The 25,627-nt window shown below is 40.3% G+C and overlaps 1 protein-coding gene across 1 annotated transcript in view; it reads right to left on the bottom strand.

Moving 5' to 3' along the window:
- Dpyd (dihydropyrimidine dehydrogenase) overlaps positions 1-25,627 on the bottom strand; it is an 851,011-nt gene that overhangs the window by 250,011 nt on the left and 575,373 nt on the right. Inside the window, exon 16 of the mRNA XM_036191420.1 lies at positions 19,882-19,965. Coding sequence (XP_036047313.1) covers positions 19,882-19,965 — 84 coding nt within the window. The remainder of the gene's footprint in view (positions 1-19,881; positions 19,966-25,627) is intronic.

The raw sequence follows: 25,627 nt of genomic DNA, 5'->3' as shown, positions 1-25,627 counted from the left end.
CTCTGTCTACCATGTGAGTTTGGGGGGTGGCACGCAGGTAGCAAGGCTTAGAAGCAAGTTCCTTTCCCCTCTGAGCCAACTCACTGGCTTTTAAAATTATGAACTGAAGGTAAATTAAAAAACAAATAAACAAACCTTTTATACCTGTTGAGATGACCGTATGATTTTCCCCTTTAATCTGTTAATCCAATAATTTACATGGATTAATTTTTAAAAGTCAAACCAACCCTGCCTGACAGAGCTGTGCCTCATGTGGCCATGTTGTGTTCCCCTTCCTTCCAGGCAATGCTGCTTTGTCTTGTTTTATTTGATAGGTTGCATCTATAATCATGACCATGACTGGGCTTTAACTGCTTTTGTCGCATTGACGCTTCAACATCACAATCACGCTGACTTCATAAAAGAAGAGGGATACTGTAAATGTGCTCCCGTCATTTCTTTCTCTCTGCCTCAGTTCCCCCATCAGTTCCTCCCTTCCTCATTTCCACTTCCTTTCCTCCTTCCTTCCTTCTGCCCACCCTCCTCCTCCCAGTCTAGAATAACTTCACAGACTCTGGTCCCGCCAACTTTCATAGCTGTCTGAAAAAGCAAGGTTGTGTGCACTGCAGTGCCATTTGACTGGAATGCTGGTCAGCCATTCTACAGTTAAAATGGAAATGAGCCATCTTTTCTGACTAATTAGGTTACAAACAGCTTTGGCTTGTACGGTGTATTCATGGATGCTAAGAAGGCATTGTCACAATTAAGGTTTTTCAGAAAATCCTTTCCAAGAGGATGTTTTCTATCAACAAACAGAGGCAAAATTAAATACCTGATTAACAAACATAATGTCCTTTTTAATAATTCCCGGGACCCTGGTAATTCTGTTCATAGTATTGTGCTATCTACAACTCTTGCCTTTTGTTTCAAATTTGAATAATTCAATTAAAAGTCTGACAAAACAATAACAAGGGATTAAATGTTGTTGGATTGTAATTCGAAATAAAGACATAAGCTCTTTGGGTACATTTATTAAAAATTCTGAGTTTGTTGGAGTCTGCAAATGAAATAACTAATTTGCTTGGCCAAGTCTTGTGTGTGTGTGTGTGTGTGTGTGTGTGTGTGTGTACTTAATTCTTACAGATGAGGAGTAAATGTGTAAGAGAATTAAGTGCTTACAGAATATGCCACTTGGAAAAAAATCTATATTGCCTCTATGCAAAGAAAGGCTTTGCCGTGTGTGGTAGTTTGAATGTGAATTGACTCATAGGCTCATATGTTTGAATATTTGTTCCACAGTTGGTGGAACTGTTTGGAAAGGTTCAGGAGGTGTGGTCTTGGGATGTGTCACTGTGAGTGAGTGTTGAGATTTAAAAAGCCCATGTCATTACCAGTTAACTTCTCTTTCTACCTCCATGCTGTTGCCTCAACATGTAAACTCTCAAGTACTTCTCCAGTGCCATGCCTGCCTGCCTGTTGCCACACTCCCTACCATGGTGGTCATAGGCTCTACTACCCTCTAGAACTGTGAGCCCCAAATTAAGTGATTTTTTTAATAAGCTGCTTTTGTTATGGTGTTTTTTTTCCCCACAGAAATAGAAAAGTTACTACGTAATTATGATATCTTGCTTTCCTTACTCCCTTATCCTGAGGGAACCCAGCAGGAACAGCAGAAGTAGCAGGTAGCAAAAGTACATGGAAGACTCATCCATAATCACATTGGCATTTAATCTAGAAAAATCTTAATGTTCTAATGCAACATGAGGGACATGAAAAGGAATGCCACAGAGACCTGGCCCTAGAAAATCTTTACTCTAGCCAAGTGTCACGTACATACCTGTATTCCCAGGTACTGGGGAGGCATAGGCAGGAAGAAGGAAAATTCAAAGTCAGTTTGAAGAATTTAGGTAGGTACTATATTAGAAAAAATAATATTAATAAAAAGGAGAGGTGGCTATATTAGGGATGTAAACTACAGCTCAGTGGTAGAAAGCACCTCCATGAAACCCTGGGAACTCTAGTGAATAGGTGAGACAAGAATTGTCTCAGCAAATGGCAGACAAAAAGGCACCAAGGCCGTATAAACATCCGTATGCCCCTGCCTATACAGATATAGTTCTGCATCTTCTGTCTAAACTCCTGTCAAAATTAGTAAGGGAAATAAAGTGAGGAAATCTGTTGTATATCAAAATTATAAGCAAATGGGGTTGAGAAGATGGCTTAGTGGATAAGAGTGCTTGCTTGGCAAGCATGAGGATCTGAGTTAGAATCTCCAATACCCACATGAAAAGCTGGGAAGGTCTGTGTGTGCCTATAACCTGCACAGTGGAGGAAGGGGACAAGTAAATCCCCTGTGTGAGCTTCCAGTTCAGTGAAAAGCCCTGTCTCCACATGTCAGTTAAATAGCCATGAAAGAAGATATGCATAATCATCCCCAGGCCTCTACATCTATGAACATGGACATATTCATCACACATGCATATGTATACAGATATGAGAAAGTAACATAACTTCATGTCAGTTGCCAGAGAACCTGCAATTAGTAGGCAAGTCAGGTAGCTGTGCTAGAGGGCAGCTAAGGTTATTGTAGTCTGACAGTTCCTGCTAGAATAACCTTTGGTGTCTTGGCATCTTTGTGAAATAGGGGTAATGTTATCACTAGTATGGATGATCATTGGATAATTGAGTAATGTGATATATCTAAAAGGTTAGACATTCCCCAGCATGTAGTAAGCTCTGAAAAAAATTCAAGATTATTTCATCGGCAATGAAAGCCAATATAACAAATTCTTACTTTAAACAATGTCGTGATGGTTCTGTCAGAATCCAAACCATAAGGCCAACTCATAAAGAAAAGTGATGTGGCAGATAGTGTGAAAAAATGTACAATTGAGTAAATAAAAGAAAAGTTAATCTGGAGAAAAATGATTCAATAACAATGAGAAAAAAACCACCTTGGAGCTGGAGAACTCTTCCCTAGGAGACTGGGAAGGGCAGAGGTAAGAATGGCTGGGTAGTGGAGTAAAGAAAAGAAAGGAAGTCATGAAGGAAATTGAAATTCCCTTTTAAACTGAATAAAATTATGGTTTATTATAACACAAGGTGGGAGGCAGGTAATAAGAGAGAAGGAAAAATTCTCAAACCGTGAATTTTAGTATAGAATATGTATTTAAGTCGTTTTCTAATGTGAAGGTTAATGTGGAATACAACTGAGTTTCTAAACACAATCTGGACCTCCATAATTACTTGAAATTCTTTCTTCATTTTTACAAATGACACAGCAAAACATTACTCTAAATATCTCAGCAGCGGCTTTCATACCTGTAACACAGGACAGCTTTTGTAGGTAGTTTTTCTTTATGATGAATTTCAGGTAAAATAAAAGTATAGGCTGCAGGTACCAGTGAGATAAATGAACAGATAAAAGAAATTATTAGTATCTGAGAGGTTAGATTTAAAGATGGCAGGCAGGCGGGTGTTAAACAAAACAAGAGGACGGCAAGATGGCTGGTAATGAAACTTGCTATCTGATCCCCAGGGCCAACTTAGAGAAGGAGAGAACCAACTCCAAAAGCTGTCTTCCGACCACACACACACACACACACACACACACACACACATACACATCATGGATCAAGTGTTTACATGCACCAAGCATACACACAATAATAATTAATTCAAATATTTAAAATTAAATAAAATTAGTATGTGCAAAGAAAGGCGTAGCTACAATAATTTTTACTACTAGTGAGGCTTTAGGTCACACAATGAAATGAAACAGGGACATGTGACAGGGTTGCTCAGGACAGTTTTCTTAACTGACTTGAAGAGCTAATCATTTTGACTGAGTGTGTACATCACATGTGCTTATCTGCTCTGCTGGCTCATGAAAACACAATCAGATATTCAAAATAGTCTCAAAATGTACTGTTTAAGAATTAATGTGTAGGGACCAGGAAGGTGGCAAAATGGAGAAAGTTTTTCTGCACAGGACCTGAATTTGGTCCCCAGCATTCACATAAAAAGTGTTCATTTGTACCCCTAAGCATTGGGGTGGGCAGAGACAGGCAGATCCTGGAGGCTTGCTGGCCAGCAACCCTAGCTGAGACAGTGAGGAGTCTTGTCTCAAAAAATAAGGTGGGCTTAGTCGAAGAACATTTGATAGCTGCTGGGAGAGGAAGACTCGATATTATTTAGGGTGTGGATCCTGGTAGACTGACCACATTCCAGAGCAGGATCTGAACCTAAGATTATTTGGGTAACACAGGTGGGAGTTAAGAGAGGGGTGGGGGAGGAAGGAAGGAAGGAAGGAAGGAAGGAAGGAAGGAAGGAAGGAAGGAAGGAAGGAAGGAAAAAGAAAGACATACTGTTGGGTGGGTGAGTATCTGAGGGTGGATCTGGGAGTTGGAGAAGGATGGTGAAAATGATCAGAATATACTGAACAAAATTCTCAAGGAACTAGTAAAAACACTACTCAAAACTATGGAGAATAACAATCAAATATCCTTATTATTTTGGTTTGGTTTGTCTAGACAGGGTTTCTTTATGTAGCAGCCTTGGCTGTCCTGGAGCTTGCTTTGTAGACCAGGATGGCCTAGAACTCACAGGAATCCTCCTGCCTCTGCCTCTCCAGTACTGGGATTAAAGGTGCATGCCACCATACCCAGCTAACAATCAAAGATTCTTGAAGTCAACCTCTGTCCTCTGTATGTGCACACACCAGTGAGCCCACACACATGTGCACACATACTCATTCCATACATGGAATGATCAGTGCGCAATGTTAAAAGAGGCGTGTACAGCAGAAATAACTCTGCAACTAGATGAATGGTGTGCTATAGAGTAAGCTTACAGAAAAACAACCTTGATGGGCAGAACCAGCCCTCTCTCTCAGGAGACCTCTTTAACTTACTTCCACTGTGCTACCATGTGGTGGGTAGCCATTTCAGCTTTGATCTGGAAGTTCCAACCCCCATTGAGGCTTCATTAACTGTCACACCTACAAGGCAGGGCTGAGAGAGGACCCTGAAGACCTGAGATCTACTTGGGCCAGCTCTCTTGGTTCCTGCACCCTGAATGCTGGGGGTAGACCGAGCAGAGTTCTCCAGAGAACACCTCAGGACTGCACCACACTTTTCCCCAATTCTGTTACCTATCCCTCCACTTGGAAGTTAACCCACAAAATAAACTTCCCTTTTAACTACATGTGGAATGGCCTTAATAATTTCACTAATACTACCAATATATTTTCCCTGAGGCATACCTAAGTATGCCAATTCCCAAGCTATCACGTTGGCTTATTCCTTTCAGCTTACTGTGTCCTTCACTTTTACAATAATCTTCACAGTTCTGTACTTTGGTTTGGCCCTCTCCTTTTTCTCAAAGTAGTTGCAAGCTGGTAGTGTGCCACCTGCAAGAGGAAATCACAAGCATTTCCCTGTGTCTAGAAGCTGATCTGGTGCAGAAAATGGTGGAGATTACACATTAGAGAGTTTACTCTGAACCACAAGGGGAGAAAATAAAATAAGAGATGTTGTTCTCGAGGTAAATGCAACATGCTATTGAAGAAATCAGTGTCTTTACTCAATGGCTTTACCCAAACTTGATCATTAGAAAAAGACAGGACCCAAAACTCAAAGTGTCAAGCAAAGCAAAGCAAAGCAAAATAAAACTGCTGAAAATACAAAGAAAGCCCTGATGGATAGAGGGAACATTGATGACACAGAGGTTTGGAGGCATGAAGGAGAGTAGAGACGTCCAGAGTACAAATGTAATAAGTACAGAGATAGAATGCTCAGAACAGGACTGAGAAACAAGTTGGGACTGCTGATATAGACCTGGAATCCCACTCCTTAGGAGGCAGAGCCAGGAGGATCAGAAGTTCAAATTCTGTCTGGGCTACAACGGAAATTAAAGGTCAGCTAGGCAACTTGGCGAGACCACGTCTCCAAAAGTAAAGGAGGGCTTGAGATGTAGCCCAATGGTAGAATGTTGACCTAAAATGTTGATGGTCCTGGATTCTATCCCTAGCCTTGGAGCTCCCCCCATCCTTCCCACCATTCCCCACTGCCCCACCCCCCACCCCTGCACAAAAGGTAAAAGAGAATAGAGGCTGGAGAGGTGGCTGAGTGGTTAAGAGTGGTTACTCTTTCAGAGGACAAGAATCCAAATGCTGATACCCACATTGTGCAGCTGAACAAATGCTTGTAACTCCAGCTCCAGGGAATCCAACACTCCTTACTGCCTTCTGTACCCCCCACCCCACATCCATGTGTGTGTGTGCCCTCATGTGTACATTTTTGGCTACTCTATAGCCAGCTGAGGTAGGGAGGGCAATTATGACCTAAAAATGATATATGCATGCATGAAAATGTCACAGCCAGACTCATGTATTTGTTCAATTAATGTGAACTAATAATTATAACAGTAATTTTTTTTTTTAAAAAAGGTAAAGTAACAATTAAAGCAAAATAGTAAGTTTTGAATATAATAGAAAACAGGTAAAGATAGAAATCACAGAGAAAGGGAAGATTGCAGTGATTCACACTGAAAAGTGATTAGGAGAGACTACATTTGTCAAAGGAAAGAATTGAGCAGGTTAATGGAATCAATAAACAAGTAAACAAATAAATAATTGGAACAATTGTGAAAGAGTTCAATTCATATTTTGATGAAGCTTTCTTATATTTCCTAAATATGTGTATAATATTTCAATTGAATTCGGCTTCTAAAAGTACTGTTAATGTCTTCTAGCTACACTACATCGGAGGTTCCTGGTTTGGTTTCGTTTTGTTAATTCATATTTATAGCAATACAAAAATGGGGTTGGGAAATCTGGCATGCTCTTGTGGGTTTCACTGCCACAGAGTTTTAAAATTTTCTGAGCTAACAGTGGACCGGAGCAGAAGAGTTTAAAGTCCTTCTTACAACACTAAATGTAAGGTAGGACTGTGGTCCAGAGAGAGACCACAGGGGAGGCGGGATGGTAGACTCTACAGCCTGATGAGTTTTCAGATGAAGGAAAGAAATGGGAAAGGGCATAAATAATAAAGAACATAAAATGCTCTTACACAGCTGAATGACTGCACAATCCAGAGTTCCCCAGCACCTTTGAGCAGGAGGTAATGTTTGCTCAGTCTTCAAGCAGGGAAGGAGCTGAGTTAGTCGCTATGCCACTGGCTCTGTCACTTCAGATGTTAGTCATGGGTTGAAGGACAAGGGTGGACTGAATAGGGAACTGGATCTGTGAGAACCCTGGCCCTTTGGATCAGTCCTATTCTCAGAGAAAAGTTGATGATTTTGAATGCTCTGGAATGAGTAGCAAAAGCGTACAGACGCTGTGGGAGCAGATCTCCGGGGGCACAAATAGGTCTGCGCTGTTTTCAATGAGCAACTCTCCTGGTTGCTTTGATTGTCCCCTGTTGTCACCAGCCCTGGCACTCCTCCGGACATGTGTTTGGAAGTCTTGGAACGGGAATGAATGGCTCATACAGTGAGCGCGCCGATCCTGAAGGGAAAACGACAAGTCGGTAACACCCGCGTGGAAGAATGCCGACACAAAGAGATCTTGTTTGTCTGTATTATGTGAGACAATAAGGCTGGGAGAGAGAAAGGAAAGTAAAGGCAAACGCCTGACAGAGAAGGAAAAGGAGGCTGGAACACACAAGATCAAGGAGGGAGGGGGAGCCCAGGGAAGGCAGAAACAAGGTAACAAAAAGGGACAAAAGCTGTATTAGAAAAGAGCTGTCACACACAAACTCCTCAAAACAATAGATTGGGGGGAGAGAAAGAGGGAGACGACAGCAGAAGAGCAGCATGGAATCTGGTAAGAAAAAGAAACAAAAATTTCAAATAATGGATTTTCAGCCAGCCCTGCTGCTCCTTCAGCGCCTGGTGTCACAGTCTCACAGAGCTGTGCATAATTTATTATGGTCACTCGCTGCCAGGCTGCTGGAAAGGGCAACAACTCTCTGAAAATACTCCCCACTGCCTGGACGGCTTAATGATCCACCCTTTGTAGACAGGCAGGCTGGGGACTGGCAGGCAGGGCAGAAGGATCTGGACAGGACGCTACAGATGTAATGCTTCCCACTGTGGACAAAAGGGGGCTTCACTCTCAGGGAACCTCCATGGGTTTTGAGGCCCGGGTTTGCAGATTCTAAAGAAGCAGCTTCGGACTGCCTGATGCAGTTTTCTAGGGCCCCAATCCTCCTGGACCCTCCTGGATGGGAGGGTTAGCTTTAGATACGAACAGTAAGATAATGAATGGATTGGAAAAATAAAATCAGACCTTGCTCATTTACACTCATGGCTAGAAAAACGTACGCTTTATTTTTTCTTTCATGCCTAAAGATGTTTAAATGTATGATATTATCTCTTTGTAAGCTTAATTTTTATTTATTGTTAGTATGTGTGTGTGTGTGTGTATGTGTGTGCACATGTATGAACTTGTGTTCACATGTGTAATAACTAAGACTTGTTAATGTGCTTAAATGTGTTTCACAGAGCAGGTGGCACATGGCAGCCAGAAAGCAACTTTCAGGAGTCAATTCTTTCCTTTCTCTAGGGAATCTGAGATTTAATTTTATCTGCAGACCCATCTCACTGGCTCAGAGAAGTTCTCTTTGAGTTTGGGTGGAGAAAATACTTAAAACCAGAGTTTTGTTTTGTTTTCCTTCAGAACTTCCATGTTCTTACTAGTTTTTTTTTTTAATTTAATATCATCTCTGGTCATATAATTCTTTGTAGCCTTTCAAACATAAAGCAAACAAAAAGACGCCTTCACCTACAGAGAATGAAAATGTTTGCACTGAGGCCGCATTCACTTCTTGAGAATTACATGGCGGTCGGGACACAGTGGCAAGCTTGTTTCTTATGCTTAGTTTTGAAGTGCTGGTTGTTTTTATTAATGACATTAGGAAATTGTCCTTTGTAATCAATAGCAATATAGAGAAGTTAAGTTATCTCATTTTAGTCTGCATTAATAGAGATTAGATTGACGGCAACAGCCATGTTTAAAAAGCATGCTAAATAGCAGCTACATACCAAGTCCAATAAAGGACCTTCCATAATGTCCTTAAGCACGGCAGCACTATTCTCAACAATGAAGCCTTGCTAGAACATATCTACGGCAGGATTAGGGAGGTGGCTCAGTCTGTGAAGTGCTTCTTCTGTAAGCATGAGGTTCTGAGGACCTGAACCTCATGATTTGATCCCCACCAACCATATAAAAATCTGAGTGTGGTTGCATGATTGTAATCCCAGCACTGGGGTAGCAGATTCAGGATGCTCTCTAAGGCTCTCTGGCCAGCCAGTCTAAGCTTGCCATTGAGTCTGAGGTCCAAGTAAGACGCTTTGTTTCAAAGAACGAGAAGGACGGCTCCCATGGGATACTAGCTACGGTTGATCTCTGGTCTTCACAGGCATACATACACTGGTACATGTGCACCTCCACACACATGAATCAGTGTATAGAATCCATATAGTTGATAAGGCCAGCAAAAACTTCCTTGACATTCATTCCTGAGGAGGGTCAGAAGCCCAGGCCTATGAGCCCAGATAGTTCAGGATGTAGGTTCCATGTTATCTGCCATGTTACACTTCCTCTTTGCCTCTGGGGTTTCTTATGTGTTAAAGGAGATGATAGTTGAAGCACAGAGTTGCTGGGAAGAGTAAACGCAGTAGCCATGGGGTCAAGGCCTAGGTAGCAGTAGCACTGTGTGAGTGTCAGCTACACAGTGTACCTGCTCTTCTGGTGTGAGGGACCATGTGTAAAATGGAATAGCTCTGCTGCTTGGCCAGGAGCTTGGGAGTGGGAACAGCTGAAAATGCCAGGTGTTACTCTCCCTGGAGGCCAGGCTGGGCAGTGCACTTTCTTTCTCTTCTGTTTGGCCAGGGAAAAGACCTTGTTTATGTAGGTTAATGTGGTTTGAAGCAGAAATTACAGTTTTACATTTTTATGCCTCTCATTCTATAAAATCCTCAAATTATATATATATATATATTCCTGTCGGGATGGAAGGTTCCAGAAACAATGAAGAACTGGTTGATGTAGATCTAAGAAAAGGAAGAAAAACAAAACCAACAAGGTACTAAAGTGCATACCCATAGGATTGCTGAAAGAGGCAGAGGGATCACAAGTTCAAGGCCAGCCTGGGCTACACATGAAAGAAAAAAAGAAAGAAAGAAAGAAAGAAAGAAAGAAAGAGAGAGAGAGAGAAAGAAAGAAAGGAAGGAAGGAAGGAAGGAAGGAAGGAAGAAAGAAAGAAAGAAAGAAAGAAAGAAAGAAATGAGAGAAAGAAAAAAATGAAAGAAAGAAAAAATGAAAGAAAGAAAAAATGAAAGAAAGAAAAGGAAAAAAAGAAATGCTGAGTTCCTATTTTGAGAATGAAACAAAACTGGTAAGGTATCAGCCACACTAGCCTCATTCAGCATCTTCTGATTCTGATAAAAGCATGAACAACCTTATATATGGCTTGATTCCATCAGTTTTTCACTCACTCACTCATCCATTTACTCCTTCATTAGTCTGACCAAATACTTTTTGCTAAACAACCACCACATATTAAAATTGCAGCCTCTTCAGATGTCAAGGGAAGCAAGCTGCTATAGCCTGTTTGTTTTTAAGGCAGAACATCCTCTTCTATCCCATGTTAACTGAGGAAGAACCATGATGGCAGGTGCAGACATGCCTACCACAATGCCCAGCACATAACAGGAACTGGCAGAATCGACACAGAAGTCAGCATCAGTTTATCTTGAGGATGTGTACCACAAGGATCTGGTTTTCAACATACTCATGCCTTTAAAAAAAGTACATCTTTGTTTAATAACTCCTGGGAAAAAACTGTATTTTATTCTGCCCTGTATTTATTACTTTTATAAAATAAGTACCAGGTAATAGGTTTAATATGTTTAAATTTTTATTTTCTTTACTTTATTGTTTGTTTCCAGAGAGGGTCTCATGTAGCCTTGAGCATTCTATGTAGCTAAGGCTGTCCTATCTTCTGGCTCCTCTACTACCCTAAGATAACTGGAATTCATGACCAAACAGTCCATTTTGCTATTATACTCACCCCTTTTGTTGTTAATGTTCACATATTAATAAGCTTGTTTTCTGCATTGTCTCCATCTGTCTCATTGTTATAGGTTAGTCTGGTGTGACACTGTGGTCACACATGTCTTCATGGAATCACAAGCTAAGATCAACCCTTTCCCCATCTCACTCCTATCTCAACCACCTTAGGGCAATAGCATTTTTAGTTAACTTTTATACTTATCAGATGCTATGGTAGGAAAGTAGAGAAAGAGCTTGGCTTGACTTCTCTAACTTACTGTGATACTAACAACTATCATTTGATAATAACATTGAAAACCTTTAAAAATGCTTTTGTTATTCCTTTCTGGGATATAACACACACACACACAATATATATAATAAAATCAAAATTGAAAATACACATTTAGTTCTCTCTATTATGATTCATCAGTAAATGCACCCATTACTAAATATTATGCTTCTTAGTGCCATATGACAGCCATAAAATCAACAATACTTACAGACTTTGAACTGATACATTAGATTTAAATGGTATTTCATTTGACTAAAAGTTTATAATTTTTAAAAGAAGCATTCATTTGTATATCATTAACAAACATTAATAACAGCAATTAAAAATCTCATAGAATACTAGCTTTAGGCAAAATATTGCCAGCTACATAAATGCCTCTTCAAGATCTCCTGGAGTTATCTACTTACAGGGCACACCCATCTGTGCAAATGGCAGAGAATTAAAATCAAATAAGAAGTTGAGCAACATAATATAGCACAAAGCAAATATTTCATTTTGACTCCCATAAACAAGTGGATCATTCATCTGAAAGCCCTTTGAAATTTTCATACCACAAGGAAAACAAAAGAGAACAGAGTAAAACCGTTGTGTGTGTGGCCATCAGAATCAGACTCCAGGTGCTCGTCCAGAGAATGGTAGCACACAGACCTTCTTTATGTTTCTTGTGAAGCTGTATTAGTTCACAGAAGTTGTAACATGGGATTCCCCAGGAGTTAACTTCATGGAACACCAGCCTAAAACATACTACATTTAACAGATCAACTCACAGGACTAAAAACCCTACTCTTTTCTAGTCTCAATGTCCATGCCACTTGGCTCATGATTAGACATCACAGGGAGAAGTTTGTAATCTCTCTCTCTCTCTCTCTCTCTCTCTCTCTCTCTCTCTCTCTCTCTCTCTCTCTCTCCCTCCCTCCCTGTCAATGCTTGTCTTTTTACTTTTTATTTTTGAGGCAGGAATTCATTGTGTAGCCTAAGATAAGCTTAAAGGCACGGTCCTCCTCGCTCTGCCTCCCTAGTACTGGGCTTATCAGCATGTGCTGCCTTGCTTTACATGCAACCCTTGTAGCAGTTACAATCAGGACAATGAGGAGGAATCGCGAAGCTGAAGGAGAAAAAGTTTCATTTGGTGCCTGGAAGTGTCAAATAAACAAATGGAACTCAGCAAGTAAACAGGCTTCATTTCCCAGCAGCTTTCACATTCATCTCTCTAACCCTTTGGATTTCTCAACTTCTGAAGTTCCCAAGTTTCAACTCTCTGAGAAATTTAGGGAATATTGAGTCTTGTCAGTTTTTGGCTTCAAAGGATGTATCTTTATATTGTCCCCTCCACAGATGCTTAATGAGGACCTTATTCAGGCAGTGCTTTGGTCATAGCTCCCAGGACAATGTGCTGTGTGAGACAGAGGGTCTGTTAACCCAGCTGCTAGAGGAAGGCTTTATTTCCCAGGGGACAGGCTAACACATCTGGGGCTATGCTGTCTTCACACTCAGTTTTGGACTCCCTTCCTAGTGACAGACATCTGCTCTCTGGCAGGGGTGAAAGGAATATTCTGTGGTTAATGTCTTATGGAAAAACATTGGCAGGCTGAAACAGAAACCAAGCATCAGTTTTCCTTGGTTTTTCATTATTTCATAAACATAAAGTTTTGTGCAAATTAAATTTGGACATAGAACAGATCATGGGGGAAATGTCAAAGTACCCCTCTGGGTGATTTTATCTGGAGTAATAATCATTTAAGATGCTGAACAATTTAGGATTCACAACTTTTAAGCATTTTTATCCTTACTCATCTAAATTACCATGAAAACTTCATAATGTAAGTCTTCCTGAGACAAAATCAACATTGAGAACGAACTGAATCACAAACAGAAAGGTTTGGAAATTATTTTAAGATTCATGTCTCTGTCTCTCTCTGTCTCTGTCTCTGTCTCTCTCTGTCTCTCTCTGTCTCTGTCTCTCTCTGTCTCTGTCTCTGTCTCTCTCTCTCTCTCTCTCTGTGTGTGTGTGTGTGTGTGTGTGTGTGTGTGTGTGTGTGTGTGTTGTGTAAACAGGCACTTGTACCTCATGGAGGCCAGAGCAAGGCCTCGGGTGTCTTCCTCAATTGTGTGTTATCTTTCCTCTAAGGCAGAATCTCTCCCTGAGCCTTGGACTTGCATTTTCTCAATTTAGCTGGAAGCCATAAACTCCAGAAATATTCTAGTTTCCTTTTCTCATTTAGAGCTTGGGTAAAAGGCATGTATGGGGTGTCTAGCTTGTTGCATGAATTCTGGGTTTCAGGTTCTGGTCCTTATAGTTGTGAATCCAGCACTCTTAACTGCCAAGCCATCTTTCTAGCCTTAATTAATAAGATGATATGTGAATAAAGGAATGTATGCCACTGTGGGGTGGCATGATGGTGCAGTGGGCAACAGACACCATCACCATTGCTCAGCCCCTTGACCTGCGTGGGAAGCTTGCCAGTCTTTCTTCCAATTACATTGCCATTATGGAACTTTACATCTGAATCTTTGCCAAAATACTTGTGCAGATTTAGCCATGAACCTCTAATGAAGGTGCTGAAAGCCATGAACAATGGAAAACCATCAAGGGCCAGGGCCAACCTATGCTGTAACCTCTTGGACAATTAGAGAAAAATATATAAGCTCATTGGTGGGGATCCAAACTCTAGGTCATCACAGATTCAAGTGAAAACAGAACTCTGGGTCCCACCTCCACAGCCATCAACCCATAATTGTCTTCCAATTTCAGGGAACATTTGGTTGATTAATAAGTTATATCAGTTCATGAATTTCGATATCATTTGGCACAAACATAAAAGCTGACTTCCAGGTGGATAATTTCAGTCAAAAGGATATGACTTCAAGGCAGAAAGAATAACAGTAGACAAAAGGAGACAGTTGGGAATAGTTTGGGCATCTTACTTGTGTTTTCTGTTCACATATGGAATTGGATGCTCTGAAATAACAGTGTACAATACTGGACAAGGTACCTGAGAGGAAGCCAGCAGCAAGTGAACCAAAGCTTTGGCCTTTGATAGATCAAACATCTCACTGTGCCCAGTTCCATCCTGTACATAAAGGGCTGATAAGGAACAACCCTTCAGGGTCCCTTCAGCTCCACACGACCAAGCTTTATCATAGCACATCACATCACAACTGAAGGGGGAAAGGAATCAACTTATATGGACAATAGTAAAGTCGGGTTTTTTTTTTTTCCTGAAAAAAATGTAATTTCTACATGTTTGTGTATTCATCATTGAGAAGTTCTATGGCCCAAGCCCTCTCTTGCTTCCTATAACATGGAGTAAAAGCCAGGAAGGCAAGACAGTTTATTTCATTTTCCCACAATTCTGGACCTTGTGAACTACTTTTCTATCAGTTCTTGATGGTAGGTCTGTGAAGGAAGGAGCCCAAGCAGCGCCTATGATGTCTTTAGCAAAGGTCGTGGAAAAATCTGATTTCTAATAGTAAGAGGCTGAGTTAGAAAATGTATATAAGGGCTGGGATGATGGCTCTATCGACAAAAGGCTTAGCGTAGTAACACAAGGACCTGAGTTCTGCTTCTAAAACTTATGGTTTGTTTGCTTGCTTTTTCCTTTATACCTGGGCATGATGGCACCCCTTACAATCCCAGTAACCCAAAGCTGTGGAGACAGGTGGATCCTCAAGGTTTACTGGGAAGCCAGAAGAACAATACTGGAAGTGTACCTATGGTTTCCACATACATGTACACACAACACACGCACACGCGTGCACACACACACACACACGCACACACACACACACACACACACATACACACACACACACTTGAGGGAAGTTATATGGATGAAATCTACACATGAAACTGAGACTGCTGGTATTTATATCCACTAGAAGCAATACTGGGGAAGCCTAGCTGAGGTCTAGTTTCTAACATTGCCTGTTTTTTGTAAGGCACTCACCTCTGTATTTTTCCAAAAGAAGTAAGAGGTAGGAAAGATTATTTTTCAAATATAGCTGTTAACAATAATTTCAAATTACTAAAAGAACATCAACGATTTTTCAGGGGATTTCTCAGCACCATTATAAACTTTGCCAAGAAGATTCAGCAAAATAAAAGTGAAGGTTCCAACATAATTTTAAAAGAATTTTAAAGAACGTTATTGTTTTGGTTGTTTTTATTTTTAAACACATGAGGCTTAGGGCAAGGAGAAAACCTTCCAAAGATGCAACTTGAACAGTTTTATATAAAAATGGATATAGTTCAATTAGATACATAAAGCATAATATTTTATAGGAAATAGATTTACATAATAACTTACAGACAAATTTAAATCTGAGAGCTAAGACACAGGGGCCTCCCCCATGCCAAAGACACAGAACGTGAATGGTAGGTTCAGGCTTCCTTGTATTTAAGTTGATTGAGGAATGGTGATAAAGGGCAATTCTGAATTACCAAAGGCCTAAGAGTTGATCTGGTCTTCCAGTTAATTCTCAGCTACTAAGTTTATTGCTGACACTGGATGTTTCCTCACTGGAGACCATCCGGGGTGCCTTTCCTACCTTCTGGTCAGCTTGTTAATTAGAGCATGGGCTTTGGTACCTGTTGGCCTGATTTGAGACCTGGACATTGGTGATACTCAACCTACTTTGAAGCTTGACAGATAGAATAGAGATTTTTGTGTAACACAACTTTGCTCTTCAATGTGCACATAACCAGAATATGACCATCTTCTCAGCTTTGCTTGAATAGCAAGATTAGAACACTAGGCATAAATGACCAGGGGTTTTATTTTTCCATTTTAGGTAATAGATGGCTAGCCAATTGTGGCCTTAGTGAGCAATCTTAACTTTGATGACACCCATTTGCCTTTCCTATGTTTCATTTTTGGGCAGGGGATGCAGCTGTGTTCTCAGGGTGATCTTGGAGTCACAATACTCTGACATTAGACTCCTGAGAAATCTGGATCACAACCTTGCATCACAACATACAGCTAACTCTTTTAATGTATATTTATTATATTTTTGTTATGCTGGGGATTGAAACCATGGCATAAAACATGCTAAGCAACCATTCCACCCCTGAGTGCTCCATCACCAGCTTTCATTTATCACTTACATAAAATATACGAAAAAAGTGAGTAGTACTCGATGGTATTAAAACAATTAAAATTCACTTCAGACCAATATTTCCTAACTACCCATTGGTTTCTCCTGTGCGTAGTTTCAACTAGATGCTTTAAATACTCTTTATAATACTACATTGGTATAGTCATTCTTCTTTATTATTGGTTGTTGGTCCTGTCATGCTCAATTTATATATTAAAATTCATCACAGTTGCATACCTATGGAAATAAATATAATGCATGTACTTTTTGGTACTATCCCCCAATTTTGTATGTTTACAGAGATTTTGAAATCTCTATACCACAAGTAAAAGAGACTAAAAGTAAAATAATGAATTTATGTAGAATAAGGAAATATGAAAAGTTTTATTTAAAAACAGCCAATGATAACTTTTTACTTCTTTAGGGAATTTTCAGAATCACTTATCAGTCTCCTACTTAAAATGTCCACACTCACAGAACATTAGAACAGTAGGGAATTTCAGAGATCATGTTATTCAAATCTCACAGTTTAGATGTAGAGACCTATGTTTCAGAGGCATGATTAGCTTGATGGAGGTAATGTTGATGGCTAATGGAAATAATATAGAGGGAGAGTGATTTGAACTCCATAGTACAGGTAAAGAATAGAAAGTCTCATGTGAAGTTTCACTCAACAGGAAACACACAATTTGAATTATCAAGGTGAGCTTGAGATTTTTTTATATCAGCACATTTCTCAAGTATGATACCTATATATAGAGATTATAGGTTTCTCTGCTAAGAAACATTACATTTTTGTCATGTATATGAGAGTTCAGATTTTTATATGTATGTGCTTAGATTTATTGTATATTTAACTTATGATAATTATATAAGGGTACACTCTTAGGAAAAAATCTTTACTCATCAGGTTTTGTGAGAAATTCAATATAATTGAATAATAACAAGTATTTGCTAAAGAAAATGTGCTATATAGTAGATTTGTTTGATAGATAAAATCCCATGCTAGAAACAGCACTGACCCCCGCTTCATACAGTAAGCATTTAGCATGTTCTGACAGTGTAGACAGCCCTGCACTAGGCTCTTAGCAGTATAAGGTGACTCCATCTGGAACAGTTCTTGATTCCTGCCCGACCACACACCAAGCACGCATTTCCCAACATACCAACTTGTGAGGGTTGGAGAATGTGGAACTGAGGGAAAGCGGAAGAAATGGTGGGAACCAGAGAGAAAGAAGCGGGGAAATGCTGGAGACAAATTCAAATAAAGTCAGACTGGGCCCCTCTAGAAGGCCAGTCAAAAACCCTTTCACAAAAATATGCTGATATTCTTCTGTCTCCTTCAGAAAGCCATACCTTCCAAGCCTAAGCAAAGTTCATTAAGTTGGCTTTATTTTCTGATGATTTTATTTATACCATAATTAAATTCAAAAGGAAATTGGTAAGAACGGGCTTTGGTTTTAGCAGCACTGAGAAGTGAAACAGAAGCATCCCCTTTCTTTCAGCCAAGAAACCCAAGTCCTCTCAAATCTTACTGATGTCTCTGCTTGCAATATTATTGGCATTTTAGCATTCCTGTATGGTTCAGCCTGTGTAAAAGTTTATCCTCTGGAGAGGATCCACCCACACCACCTCACAGCTGGGTAAGTCCAGATGTGTGCAAAGAACAAAAGCGGTTTTGAAAGAGAAAACTCAGCTGGGACTTTGCAACATTTTCAAATAATTGTTATATTTGTAGCAAAACATAAATACCAGAATGTGCTCTTCCTTAAGAAATGAGTATGCTCCTATTTTCCAAAATTAGTGTCATACGATAATTTGCCTTTAGAAAAAAAAATGTGGATTTTGAGGTCTAGACTGTGAAATAGGCAAAGGGGGTAAAGTCAAAGGATGAGAGAAGAGTGTGCCCTCTCAGGACCAAATCAAGACTGTACTGGTGCCCTCCTGGAATCCTTTTGCATCTGCATCCTTGTGGGGGTTTTTGAGTGAGTGTATGGGTGTGGTAGTCAGAGGTCAATGACTCCACTGTGTTTTTCCAGACTGTGTCTCTCACTGAAACTGGAGCTCCCTAACTAACCTGCTAGGCTGACTGGGTGGAATACTTGAGGAATCTCCCCATCTCTGCCTCCCCAGCGCCGGCTATTACAGGTACCCACAGTAGTACCAGCTGTTTTATGTGGGTGCTGGGGTCCACACAGAACCTCATCTTTGAGTGGCAAGTGGTTTACGGATTGAGCCATCTCTGCAGCACAGTCTTCTTCCCTTTAATCATGTCACACACACTGACACACTGTTAACTCATCATATGACTCAGAAATAATGCTGTTTTCCCCTCCTTGGTAGCACTAAATACTGGATGTGTTTACCGTGTTTAATGGCCTTCTAGGTAACCTGTGGTGAGCAGATCCTAGATACATGTGAAAGATGCCTGGCCAGCCCTTCCCCTCCTGCTGTTCATAAGAATGATTTCTTCCTGAGTTGCAAATCCATTCCCAAGGCAGATTAAATATTTACAAAGTACTTAAAGAACCCTTCTCTGCTTTTGAACATGAAAATAGAAACGCTTATTCATTTCAACATGTAAAAACTTCCCCCTCCCCAAATAAAGGGCTCTGAGTTTAACTCATGTCAGTTCAGTGACTTGAGAAAACAGGAGTGTGGGACAATTGAGTACTGCCTAAGCATGGAGTCCTGAGTCACACGTGGACAGTGAAGTAAATGTAAAAGTTCAGCAATGCCCAAGTTTTGTATTATTTAATTCACACTGTTTCCTCTGGGCTTAAAGGCAAAATGAGATTCAAAGCGCTTACCTTTTAAGCATTAAGCTTTTTCATCTTTCCTTAATACCCCATAATACATCTTGTTCCATAAAGATGTCGTATTTCCTATATATTAACGTATTATTTTGCATTTATTCATTAGGATTTTTTTTAATTTACTTTAACATAAAGACTCCATTTATTGTATCCTCAATAAAAATAGCATCAAAATCTTTTTTTGCAACTCCCCAAACACAGTTAGGGAATAATGATCATATGCTAAAAACTGTAAAACGCAATTTGCGCTGTGCCCCATTTACTACAAAATCACTAAGAACAATGCATTGTGTACAGCGTATTGCCCCAGGGAAACTGGATCGGCCTCAGAAATGAATAAAGAACATTGCCTTGGATATCAGCTAACTCTGCTCCAGCGCTTTTAAAAACTATTTGTTACACGATATTCCTTTCTGTCAAGCACATAATATGATTTCCTCAAGAAAGCCCAACCGTTGCCGTAATTCCAGTTTCCCTCATTTTTCCACTTTTTAAACACTAAATATTCAAACAATGCAGACCTGCAAGTATCCAGCCAGTTATCAGATCCACACATCTCCTCACCTAAGGTACAGCAAGGATCCATCAGGGGACCATTGTGTCATATTGACAGACACAGCAGCAACTCCAGGACTGCTTACCTGCCCACAAGCCAGGCCCATTCCTCTCTCTCCCATGCCATGTGGACATGATAAATTTAACTCCAGGGCATCTGCTCCAGAAGCCTATAAGGTATTCAAAGAAAATAAGAGAAAAAGCAAAATGTTATGCAGATATCAAGATGCTTACCCCATTGACCACAAAGATCACATCTCTTGAGCTTGAACACTCTGATTTCACCATACCTTCCTCCACAAGGACACTCTGTCTCTTGAGTTAAAGTGCAGATAACAACAATAAAACATCAATCAAGAGCTTAAAAGTTGGAACTTGTTGCTCTACAGACAGTATATATATTTCCCCAAATCTTAATTTTTATTTAAAATTTATTTTACATGCATGTGTATGTATGTTTGTATATGAGTGGGCAGTGCACACATTTAGAAATCAGAGGACAACATGCAAGAGTTCATTCTCTCCTTCCACTATACGGCTTCTGGAGGTTGAATTCCAGTTGTGGGGCTTGGTGATTAGTACCTTGACTTCCTAACCCATCCCACAGCTCCTGACTCTCCAACTCTGTGTTATTGATAAACCTATTCTATGGACAGGAGACATGAAACACATGATGGTAAATGACAAGTCTGGCTATTAAATGAGGTAATAGAAATTTGAACTCAATCTGTTAAGGGCCATATTTTATCTTTCCTATGCAACTTCTACTTCTGTAGAAACAACTCTTAATAATTCTGGATAGTTGATGCTGGAAAGAGGCATGTAGAGAAAAATGGAGTTAGATGCCTAGAATGAATGAGCAGAAATAAAAAATTTGAAACTGAAAGACAATTTCATCATATTTAAAAACAGCTTATTCCAAGAGGCATAAGCTATTGGTTATCTAATCAGACTTCAATAACTATGAATTCTTCTAATTTAAAACATTCATCTTTAATACATAAAAGAATGCTTTCAAAATGTAGAGAAGAGTTTAGAATACTTGGAGAATCTTAAAATTCTTGGCCTTTTTTTTTTTTTTTTTTTTTTTTGAGACAAGGTTTCTCTGTGTAGTTTTGGTGCCTATCCTGGATCTCACTCTGTAGACCAGCCTGGCCTTGAACTCACAGAGATCAGCCTGGCTCTGCCTCCTGAGTGCTGGGATTAAAGGCGTGCACCACCACACCCTGGCTTAATTCTTGGAATTTCTCCTGGGACATATTTTAAATATTTTTTAGGGACTGGAGACATGACTCAGAGGGTGTGGTGGTTTGAAAGTTAATGGCTCCTAAAGGGAATGGCACTCTTAGGAAGTGTGGCCTTGTTGGAGTATGTGTGTTCTTGGTGGAAGAAGTGTGTCACTATGGATGTGGGCCTTGAGGTCTCATCTATGCTCAAGATTGTCTCAGTTCACTTCTTTTTTATTTGTTTAGAAATTTCTTTTATTCATTTTAAATACCAACCACAGACCCCCCTCTCATCCCTCCTTTTAATCCCCCCAGTATTACCCCACCCCAGCCCACTCCCTCTTCTAAAAGGGTAAGTCCTCCCATGGGGAATCAGCAAAGCCTGGTACATTCAGCTAAGGCGGGATGAAGTGCCTCCCCGCTGTATAAAGGGTGAACAAGGCATCCAACCATAGGCAATGGGTTCTAGAAAGCCATCTCATTCACCAGGGATAGATCCTGATCCCACTGCCAGGGGCCCCTCAAACAGACCAAGCTACACAACTATCTCCTGCCAGACCCAGCTCTGGGAGTCCAGTCGCAGATAGGGAAGAAGGAGTATATGAGCAATGGGACCAAGATCACGATGGGGAAATCTACAGAGGCAACTGAACCAAGCTAATAGGAGCTCAGTTCACTTATTGTTGCCTCCCTATCAAGATGTAGGACTCTCAGATCCAACACCATGGCTGCCTGCATGCTGCCAATGTCCCACCATGATGATAATAGACTAAACCTCTAAAACTGTAAACCACCCATTAAATCTTTTCCTTTATAAGAGTTGCTGTGGTCATGGTGTCTCTTCACAGAAATAGAAACTCCAACTAAGACAGCAGGTAAGAATATTTGCTATACAAGCATGAGAACATGAGTTTAAATTCAGCATGTAATGTGAAAGTCTGGTAAGGCTTTGGGTGCCTGCCACACTAATGTTAGGAGAGGGATAGAGATGGGCATCTTAGGGGTAACTTTCCAGCTAATGAGAAACCTTGTCTTAAAAGAATAAAAGATGAGCCAGGTGGTGGTGTCACATGCCTTTAATCCCAGCACTCGGGAAGCAGAGCCAGGTGGATCTCTGTGAGTTCAAGGCCAGCCTGGGCTACAGAGTGAGTTCCAGGAAAGGTGCAAAGCTACATAGAGAAACCCTGTCTCAAAAAATAAATAAATAAATAAAATAAGAATAAGAGATGACACATGATTTCCCTTCTGGCCTCTACATACAAAACTGGCAACTATACTCACATGCATCACACACACACACACACACACACACACGCACACACGCATGCGCACACAACTTTTTAAACTTAATGTAATAACTCAAGGGATATAGGACACATACATTAAATTTGCCAAGTTTTACATTATTTTACCCACTCCTACAATTTAACATTAGTTTTGCAATTACTTAGAGGCTTGAATAGATTTCAAAAATAATATCACATGTGTATTACCTCACAGGAAGACCATTAGTTAAAAAACTCTACTATTTACTTAGCATGGCAGACTGTCCTTTAAGTCAAAGGCTGTTTCTTCAATGTTTCTCTTTCCTTCCTAATTGTTTTTCTCTGTTTGACAAAGTTTAAGTATGATCTTTTTTTTGGGGGGGGGAGCTGAACCCAGGGCCTTGTGCTTGCTAGGCAAATGCTCTACCACTGAGCTAAATCCCCAACCTTAAGTATGATCTTAACAAACTAAATTCTAGTTATTTCTCAGCTGATTTTCTTGTAGGTCTCCATTAATTAGTGCACCTGCTTTTTCTTCTGTACATTTGTGAAGGTCCATTTGATTGTTTTTCATGTTTTTAAACACGGACACATTGTGCTAGTTTGCCACATAATCCAGTTTGGAAATGCTTCCTATTATGCAACAGTGACCGTAAATCGTGCTGATTCCTTCCTGCTGGCTTTTAGTGAGTAGAGACAACACCCAGTCTACTGGACTCTTGAGTTTTGCTGTAAAGGATCGGGGAGGTTTTGGGTGATTCAGTTAGCCTTTCCTAGTCTGCAATTGGGTAAATATAAACTACAAGTAATGTGTCCTATTCCAAATTCATGCCAAATGTGAATGATCCACTTAATTTAGATTGGGCATCACAATTATATATGGCAGTGCACTTGGATTTTCTCTAGTCACTTAAGATACTTCCTTTAGACTGATTTATCTAGAAACTGATAGCAAATCAATGTCATTTTAGATTAATAAATCTCTGGGAGGCACTTGTACACATATTTATATCATGCATATATCACTGAAAACTGACAATTAACCAGTATGGTAGAGGATGACAGCTAAAGCTAACTGAGTACATTCTATATGCAAGAATAATTTACTAAGCCCTTTGTTTTTATCTTACCTCATCTTTAAAAACAACTCCAAAAGCCCATTTTACACTTGGTAAGCCATACATAAAAGCATCAAAATGCCCCCTCTCAAAGGATCTTGAATGCAGAGCCTATGACTTACCCAGTGATTTATATCAATGGGTGAATTATTATCAACTTGTTAGAAATCATTTGTTCCTTAAGAAAAGTACACATACCACATCTTTCCTTTCATTTTTAGTTTCCAGACTTTACATTGCTATATAAAATCATGTGTAAATATGATGTAAAAGTAGATGCAAAGTTTATAAGGGAGTGAAGGGGACTAACAGGAACAGGGAGGTAAGTAGGGAGAGGGTAGAGAATATGAAGGGGTAACATGTCAATGAACACTATAGGTGCATGTAATTCCCTTATAAATCCAGTACTATGGAAACTGAAAATGCATCTATCAAAAGCCATTTAGAACACCTCCTGGAGATGGTGAATGTCACCAATGAGGAAGTCATTGAAAGCATTTCTTGTGCATCAAAGAATTTGTAGTGACAGAGTCAGAGCTTGAACTTCTCTTCACAGTCTGGGGTGTTTTCCTGTCCATTGATTCTGTTTCCATTCATATCTCAGTGTGTACAAACACAGTTTGTCGGTCACGGATGTGAGGTTATCTAGTAGACACACAGAGAAAGAAGTCACTTGCTCCCCAGCTGGGAATGCTGCACTGGGTTAAGAAAACATGATCTTGCAGCATCCTTATGACATCTAAACTGCTGTTCAAATCAAAATTCCCAAATACCCACAGAATTTAGTCTTATGTGGGGATTTAAAAAAAAAAAAGATGAAGGAGGGAGAAACATGTAGCAAATCAGCTGAAAAGAGCTGGAGGAGGGGGTAGATTAAGGACAGACCATGTGGGACTTAGAGGTCAAGTGAACAGTTGTGAATTTACTGTCAGCTGGGGATATGGCTCGGTTGGCGAAGTGCTCGCTGCACAAGCATGTGGAGCTGAGTGTGAACCCCACAACCCAAGTGAAATGCTGAGCACCAATAATCCAGCACTGGAAGGATGGTTGAGGAAGATCCCTAGAGTTCACTGTGTAGACACTCTGAATACAACAGTGGGTTCCAGGTTTAGCAGGAGACCCTTTCTCAAAAGGTAACATGGAGAACAATTGAGAAGAACCCTCTGTGGCCACCTATGACCTCCACAGGCACATACATCCTCATTCAAACACACACACAAAATATTTTGAACTTATAAAAGCTATTGAGATTCTAGGTCAATAAAGTTATTGTAGACAAGCTTGGCTGGGAGAGTATAGATACATTACACACACCCAGTCCACAGACTTTTCACTTTTAATGGCTTTGCTCACTTCCCAGACACACACTCCCACAGCCCTAGTCTCTTGTTATTGTCAGCGCATTTACGATGTTAGGTCTCACAATTTTCTTGTATATGAGACCTCAGGATAGCCACAACTTTCATTGTCCCTGTCTAAACAAGACCTCAAGGGAGCCAAGAACCATGTCTTATCAAGGAGCTCTGACCTTCTTTTCAGTTCTGGGTTTGCAGGAAGAATCACACTGCAGGCCATGGTGCCTGACTGCCCAGAGTGGTAGAACACATAGTCAACAGTGTTATAAGATTTCACCAACAGAGACTGGAGGCAAGATGGATCAGCTCTTCCCTTACTCTTCTCCTAGTTCTGTGTTAGGATGATCTGTAGAGCTCACCCTGCCCCCTGCGCCCCTCAACACACACACATTTGGGCAATCTGCTCTGTGTCCTTGGGAAACGTTTGCAGGCTCTAATGCACCACTCTGCATTCACTTTCCCTCATGCTCTAGCTCATCATGTCCGCACTGTGACTGCTCCTTTTCTCATTACATACGACTCAATCTCTATTTTCTAGGCTAATACACATTAATAAAGAAATGGATTCCAGTTCTGTTAAAATGCATTCAAGATCTACTTAAGATCTAATACTGGCAGCCTGCAGTAATGGCTCAATTTGCCATGCATCTGATTACATACTTAAGCTCTGAGCACATCCATGGGGCCAAGATGAGCCGTGCTCACCTCTGTTTGGCTGCTCAGGAAATTCACATACAGTTCATGCTGTGCTTTACAAATAAATATTCTTTTTGCATGAAATGAGGATAACCAATCGATGTCTCAGAAAAGTTAGAGACTTTATCCCAAACTAAGAACAGAGCCACCTACTACGGAGCTTACCAAAATT

Source organism: Onychomys torridus, chromosome 6, assembly GCF_903995425.1.
Source record: "Onychomys torridus chromosome 6, mOncTor1.1, whole genome shotgun sequence".
In the NCBI taxonomy this organism is placed as follows: Eukaryota; Metazoa; Chordata; class Mammalia; order Rodentia; family Cricetidae; genus Onychomys; species Onychomys torridus.
Note: the sequence above shows the minus strand (reverse complement) of the source record. Positions and strands in the feature narration are given on the sequence as shown.